Here is a 6,956-nt window from a genome sequence, read left to right as displayed (position 1 = left end):
GATCCAGATTCAGCCACTTAGGAGCTGGGTGGCCTCAACTGCATTACTTAGCCTATTGTATTTATTTCCTCATCTGTAAAATGCGGACGATCATGACACCTGACAGGGTTAGTGGGAAATTTAAACGCATTCACTATCTAGTCTATTAATATATCCAAGGTTCTTGGAAGAGTGTGTCTGGCACAGAATTATGATTTTTATTGGTCTATGGGACTATATGAGACACAGAAGAGGCACAGAGAAGGCTGCTTTGTGGGAGAGGAGAAGGGAGCCCTTTGGGGAGAACCGCTGTCTGTCAGGTAGGGTTCCGTATCTATCTTTGGTCTCAGATCTTTTTTTTCCCCAGTTAGGAAATATGCTCAGTGATGAAAAGTCACTTGCCCGATGTCACCTGGTGGCATTTGTTAGATAAATGCTTGCCTTGATCAGTCTTCTGTGGGTGGCTTTGGGAGGGGACAGGGAATGCAAATGCTCCTCCGGGAGGGAGGTATATGACTGGAAGAAGGTGGGAGTCTCAAAAGAGAAGGCAAATTCTGCTGCTTCTACAACTTTCCATGTGGGGTTGCACAGAGCCCCTGTGCCCCATGTCAGATGCCCAGCCAATCCTGCCCCTGACCATGCCTCACAATGGGGAATCTCACAGATGACTGACATGTACCACATTCATGTACTCTCGGCTTAGCAGGTGCCCCTTGGGTCCCCAGCCACACTGCACTGGAATTGTCTGTCCTGTTTTTTCATATGAGGAATGGGCCTTCATGCTGTGCCAAAGAGAGGTTGCCAGGGAGAGTGGGTTGAGTCTCCCAGACCCGTTGGCACTCTGTTGCCCAGTAGAAAGATAAACATCACTTTGATCGTCGCCCCTACCCCCACCCCAGGGCTCCTCCCAAGAATGGAAGACACTTCTCTCCCTGACTGCCCAGCCCTCTGCACATGGGAACGGAGCCTGCTGTATGCCTGCCTGGTCACCTGCCCTGGGGTCATCTATGTGTCCAGAGAGCTGCTTAGCAACCCACTGTTACCAGGTGACTGTGTCAATAGCTAAAGACCAAAGGCTATGAGAGGCAGAGTCCACTCACTCTGCCACAGCTGAGGAGGGTGACACTTCCAGTTGCCAGCCTCATGCCCCTCCATGCTAGGCTCTTAGCAGCAGACCTCTGACGTCTTGCCCCTTAGATTTCCCAAGCACAGTCATCAGGACCAGGAGTCTGCATGTGAGAGATCGTCGCAGCTGGAAGAGCTTAGAGTGAGAACAAGGGAGCTTTTCCCCATTTGTGGGGGTAGAGAAAGGCTTGTGATGCTGAAGTCAGGCTCGTGACTCTGGAAGGCAGCTGGTGGGGAGAAGGCGGTTCTGTGGCAGGTACCAAAGGACCCAAGGTTCACACGTTCACAGTAAGCCCAGGTAACCTTACCTCCCAAAGAATGGACATCCCTTCCCACTTCTGCAACCCCTACTCCCACCCTGCTCCTCCTGAGCTGGTCCCCTATTGAATCAGTCACATCCTTCTGCTCCAAAGACTATGCCTAGAGACCAATGGTGGGACACCAACCTTTAGTGTTTCTTATTCCTCCAATGCAGGGTGGGAGCTAGGCCCAGGTGAGGGGATGGTTAGGCAGAGAGAAGAAGGCAGCAGGGCCTCAGGGGAGCTTCTCCTATAGGCCGGTTTCACTTCTAGCTCTCACACCCAGCAACACCAATAAAACCGATGATGATAATTAAGTATAATCACAATGTGTTTTCTTTTATTCCCAAGAAGCCTCCTTTCCCTGGCCCCCATCATTACTTATTCCATCCTTTTGAGGGGCAGTGGGTGTTAACTATGGCTCTAATAAAAAGTAATGACTGCCCACTTCCTGCCCCCACAGCTCTGGGCAGCTCTGCTATCACCCTCACCGCAGCCCTGTGAGGCAGAGGGGAGGCTGTGCAGGGTTAGGGGGATGCTGTGATTCTCATTTTTAGAGGTAAGAAGGAGGCGCTAAGCAGGAGAGGTACACTGAATGCAACCCCACGTGGAAAGTTGTAGAAGTATCAGAGTTTGCCTTCTCTTTTGAGCCTCTCACCTTCTTCCAGTCAATACCTCTCTTCCAGAGGAGCATTTGCATTCCCTGTCCCCTCCCAAAGCCACCAGCAGAAGACTGATCAGGGCAAGCATTATCCAGCCAGCAACAAATGCCACCAGGTGACGTTGGGCAAATGACTTGTCATCACTGAGCATATTTCCTAAATGGGCAAGTGGGGGAGGGGATCTTTGTAAAAATCAAGACCCTAGGCACAAAAAGTGCACTACAAAAAGGCAACCAGTGACATTATAGAGCTCTCAGGGATATCTGTGTTCTTGGCTCACAAGAATAGGTGGAATTTCAAACTTCTGGTGAAAAAGGCACAGAGGGCTGGGGGCTCTGCCCAGAATCTGTCAAATCCTAGCAGTTAGCCTGCCCAGGCCCGGTAGGCTCTGGCAAGATATCCAGAGAGAAGTCAGCTCCTGAAGCCTGCTCTTCCGGGTGAGGCAGATAGGAGTGATGAGTCCCTCAGGTTCCCTCTCCCCACTTCCTCCCTACTGCTCCTCTAGTCAGCTTGGCATCTTTGAGGCCTTCCTGAGGTCCTGACACAGAGCAAGACCTGGTTATGCTGGCGCTCAGCCAAGCCTTCTTCCAGCTTGTGCCTGAGCCTCGAATGGGAAACTACACGCATCTCGTGCCCTTTCCGTTTTACAGAAGGGAAAACAACGCGTATGGGGGAGCCAGTGAAGAGCCTCGAAACTCCGGAGTCCAAATCTCCTTCCTTTTCTCCTTCCCACCCCTTAATCTTTCGGAATTGGACCACAGTTGTACCGACGCGCCTCACCGGCGAGTCGAAGGCGCACCGCCCCTTTAAGGGGCAGGCTGCTCACCGACCTGACCTCGCCCCGCCCCTCCTGGGCCGCACTGCGCCTGCGCCGCACGCCGGAGCCCTGGGGTTGGGCAGATCTCAGTTCCGTGCAACTTTCAAGTGAGTTGCAAACTCCGCCCCCAGGCTGGTGCCGGAGGCTAGGCGCCCTAAGACCCAGGGCACTAGCTCCAGAGAAGGCCACGACCCGCCACCCCTGGCCCGAGGCCCGCAGCGGCGAGGACCACCAGCCTGGTTCTCTGCTGCAGGAAGTGCAGGTCACAGCCGTAACTGCCCGAGCGGCGCGGCAGGGCGGAAGAGCGCGCCCGCCGGCCCCGGCCCCAAGTCTGTTCCTCTGCGTGCGGGCCTCCTCGCTCCAGCCAGCTGGTCTCCCCGCACTGCGGCGTTAGGAGGCGGCGGGCTCCGCCTTCGCCAAGGGGCAGCCGGAGCGCCAGTCTGGTTCCCGCAGCTCCGCTGATTCCCCCATCTCAGCCCTGCGTGAGCATCTCTCAGGCTGTCTTCTTGGGGGTCTCCCTTCGCCCCTGAGGCTGCAAGATGGTGTCCTGGATGATCTGTCGCCTAGTGGTGTGAGTATGGCCACTCTCACAGCCCCACTTCCCGGGTGCCAGCCTGTCCCTGGGGTGGAAGCTAGGAAGGTCAGGTGGGAAAGGGGACTTTGTGAGTTCCTTCACACCAACCCTCCCAACGCTCACCGCCAAGGGTTAACGGTTATGCGGGCCTGCACGCGATATCTGGCACCCGGCTTTTCTCCACAGCCCCCAAAGCCTCCTTGGCTGATGGCGACCCCTCTTGCACACACATGCACTGCATACAGGTGCTGTGGAGTGGAGGACCACTGGCTTGCCATAAGCCCTTTGGCAGACACAAGGTGTTGAGGCATGTTGTGGGCGGAGAATCCAGGTGTCTGTTTCCCATCAGAGCAGTCACATGACTCACCACCCTGGCCTCACCTCCCCACTCTGTCCTACTCATCACCCTTCAATACTTAGTACTTGGCTTGAATATCCCTGTCTGCAGCCTGGCAGTGCCAGGTCTGGTGGCCCTGGGCCTAACTGAATGTCCATGGGAGGGGACAGCTTAGCGCTGTCAACAGCTCACAAGCCTGCGTCCCACCCACCATGTTGAGTGGCTGTGTGCTCTGGCTCTATCGTGCACCCATGGGCCACTGCGCAGGTCTGGGCAGGCTTGGGATGTTTGTAAACAGCAGGGTGGGGAGGTGGCCTCCAGGGCACTGACTCAGGTGCAGGTTGTGCAAGCCAAGCGGGAAGAACAGGGTAGGCACTGTCACCTCACACCCGTGGTGGAGGTGGCCACCTGTGGGGGGATGCAGGGGCATAGTGCCCCTCACACTCTTCCTCTGCTTTCTGGCTTGCTCTTCCAGGCTGGTGTTTGGGATGCTGTACCCAGCTTATGCTTCCTACAAGGCTGTGAAGACTAAGAACATTCGTGAATATGTGAGCGTAGGGGTTGGCTGAGTGCTTGACTCAGGAGGGGTGGGACAACAGCCTTGGGGCATATGATATGACTTGGCAAGGTGGGGAGGGTCTGAGCTGGCCTCCCCCTCCTCCATGGGTGTAATCTGCTGTTGGATCCTGAGCAGAGCAGGTGTGGCTGGAGGATAAGCTGTTGGGGTGCCTGTGCAGGACATTGTGGGTCAAGCCCACTGGGGGTGGGTACAGGGATGAGTGGCTTTTTCTCAGAGGCAGCTCTCTAGGGCCATCCAGGTGCCAGGGAATGCAGTGGGACAGGCTCTTTGGCATCTCAGAGCTGGGTCAGCCCGGGACAGGTGTGTTGACTCTGGAGGCTCAGCTGCTGGCCTCTGACCTCCCTGCACCCCCAGGTCCGGTGGATGATGTACTGGATCGTCTTTGCCCTCTTCATGGCGGTGGAGACCTTCACAGACATCTTTATTTCCTGGTATGGGTACAGGGCTCTGTGGGCTGTGGAAAGGGATGGACCACACTTGGCCTGGCTCCCGGCTGACCTTGACACCTGTGCTCTGACAGGTTCCCATTCTACTACGAGATCAAGATGGCCTTCGTGCTGTGGCTGCTCTCACCCTACACCAAGGGGGCCAGCCTGCTTTACCGCAAATTCGTCCACCCATCCTTGTCCCGACATGAGAAGGTACCCCAGGGGGAGGCAGGGAGGGAAGCGTGGGGGTGAGTGTCAGGGAAAGAGCCCTGAACTCAGAGTCCAGGACACTGGAAGACACCTGGGTTCTAATCCCAGCCCCGCTGCCGTTTGGCAGTGGGACTTTGACAGAGCCTAACCTTCTTCCTCTTCTGGGATAATCAAATGAGGGCACAGATGAGTGGCTTTTTGAGAGGGTGTAACGTCAGCTAGAAGTTGGTTTGGGATGATGGGGGGAGGCTGGAACATGGCCTTTCATTGAGGTTTGGGAATAGGGGAGTGGATGGGTAAGGAGGTCTGCCCTTGGTGTGGTTTGGGGCCCATTGTGGGTAGGGGTGGGCTGAGAGGCATGACACCCAGTGGCTTCTCTGGGTCTGCAGAGGAAGAGTGACTCGGGCTGTCCCCTAAGCTCTCTCTGCCCTCGTCTGCAGGAGATCGACACCTGCATTGTGCAAGCCAAGGAGCGCAGCTATGAGACAGTGCTCAGCTTTGGGAAGCGGGGCCTCAACATTGCCGCGACAGCCGCTGTGCAGGCTGCCACCAAGGTGCACTGGACCCCAGCCATCCAGTAGCCCCCCCCTCCCTCCCGCCCAAAGTGTCTTTTTGGGCAAGTCCAGCTCTTTGTCACGGAGCCAAGAGATAACATCTGTCCGTGTCAGGGCATAGTGGTGAGAGGTGACAGGTGGGTTGTTGGCAAGAGCATGGAGCTGGAAGTACACACTTTCCTGGCTCTGACACTGACTGTGAGTGGCTGCTCCTGCTCTCTGCGCCTTAAGTGTCCTGTTGGTGCCACAAAGACCTCGGTCTAGAAGATAACTGGGTCGCTTTCAGTTCTGAGGCCTGCTCCCCAGTGATCACCTATAGGTCAGCTCTTGATCATCCTGGGCAGCTGCCCTGGCCGAGGCCCCTTCCTGCTGGGAGCCCTGCCCCATCCCTCAGGTGATGCAGCTGCTCTCCCTTTCTTGCAGAGTCAGGGTGCACTGGCCGGAAGGCTACGCAGCTTCTCCATGCAGGACCTGAGCTCCATCCCCGATGCCTCTGCCTCAACCTACCAGGATCCCCTCTACCTGGAGGACCAGGTGCCCCGCCGCAGGCCACCCATCGGTGAGCAGGCAGAGGGACCCAGAGCCGTCCCGCAAGGGATGGCTTCTGCGTGCAGTCTGTGTAAGTGCCTGACTTTGCCTCCCCGGCCTTCCTCTCCTCCACACAGGGTACCGAGCAGGGGGCCTGCAGGACAGTGACACTGAGGATGAGTGTTGGTCGGATACAGAGGCCGTGCCTCAGCCACGGTCCCGAGAGAAGACCCTGAGCCGCAGCCAGAGCCTGCGTGTGGTCAAGAGAAAGCCGCTGGTGCGGGAGGTCAGTGGCGAGGGAGGCAGGCCCCCCTGGCACGTCAGCCCAGACTCCTCACGGTGTGCCGCTCTCTCTCCCACAGGGCACCTCACGCTCCTTGAAGGTCCGGACGAGGAAGAAGACCTTGCCCTCAGACGTGGGCAGCTAGGGCCTACGGAACCTGCGCAGTCTTACCTCGTGCCTTGCAGGGCCCTGGGGGCTGTTCAGAAAGGCCCTCTGGCTGCGCCACCCCCCCCAGGCTCTGCCCTCCTGGCTCCTGCTGTTGGTTAAGGGCCAGGGGCAGGTGCTGCCAGGGCCATGCACAGAGATGACCTACGATGTACCAAAGCAAGCCGGGCCCAGGGTTCTATTTATTGCCTTTCTCATTCCTCTACCTTCGCAGGGGTGGGAACAGAGCCCTCCCTAAACCCTTGCGAATGAAACCAAAGCCCATCCAGCTGTGTTCATTCCTCCCTGTCCTTCAAAGTACTTGACAGCCTTCTCCAAGGCCTTTTGTGTGTGTCTTGGTTGTGTGTTTTGTGTTGGTGAGTGAGGTAAGGTTTGTGCAAGTTTTGATAAATGAATACATAAAAGTGTTCTCTTA

The 6,956-nt window shown here is 56.6% G+C and overlaps 1 protein-coding gene across 3 annotated transcripts; it reads left to right on the top strand.

Moving 5' to 3' along the window:
- The first annotated feature begins 2,959 nt into the window (after positions 1 to 2,959).
- On the top strand, positions 2,960 to 6,956 carry REEP4 (receptor accessory protein 4). Of its 3 annotated transcripts, none has more exons than XM_039868042.1 (8): positions 2,962 to 3,453; positions 4,269 to 4,341; positions 4,728 to 4,804; positions 4,894 to 5,014; positions 5,452 to 5,565; positions 5,989 to 6,124; positions 6,231 to 6,370; positions 6,456 to 6,956. In XM_039868042.1, exons 1-8 carry the CDS (start codon positions 3,422 to 3,424, stop codon positions 6,519 to 6,521), a joined length of 759 nt encoding a protein of 252 aa, XP_039723976.1. In that variant the 5' UTR covers positions 2,962 to 3,421; the 3' UTR covers positions 6,522 to 6,956. The 3 variants fall into 3 exon arrangements, with proteins under 3 accessions (XP_039723977.1, XP_039723976.1, XP_039723975.1); XM_039868041.1 differs by having other exon boundaries at positions 6,231 to 6,379; XM_039868043.1 differs by lacking the exon at positions 4,269 to 4,341 and having other exon boundaries at positions 2,960 to 3,453; positions 6,231 to 6,379.

The sequence above is a fragment of the Pteropus medius genome, unplaced genomic scaffold (genome assembly GCF_902729225.1).
Source record: "Pteropus medius unplaced genomic scaffold, Ma_sr-lr_union100, whole genome shotgun sequence".
NCBI classification, from domain to species: Eukaryota; Metazoa; Chordata; class Mammalia; order Chiroptera; family Pteropodidae; genus Pteropus; species Pteropus medius.
Note: the sequence above shows the minus strand (reverse complement) of the source record. Positions and strands in the feature narration are given on the sequence as shown.

Coding starts and splice junctions, on each gene's coding strand:
- REEP4 (XM_039868041.1), top strand. CDS start 3,422: ATGGTGTCCTGGATGATCTGTCGCCTAGTGGT. Junction 5,015..5,451: donor CCTTGTCCCGACATGAGAAG/GTACCCCAGGGG, acceptor CCTCGTCTGCAG/GAGATCGACACCTGCATTGT. Junction 6,125..6,230: donor CCGCCGCAGGCCACCCATCG/GTGAGCAGGCAG, acceptor TCCTCCACACAG/GGTACCGAGCAGGGGGCCTG.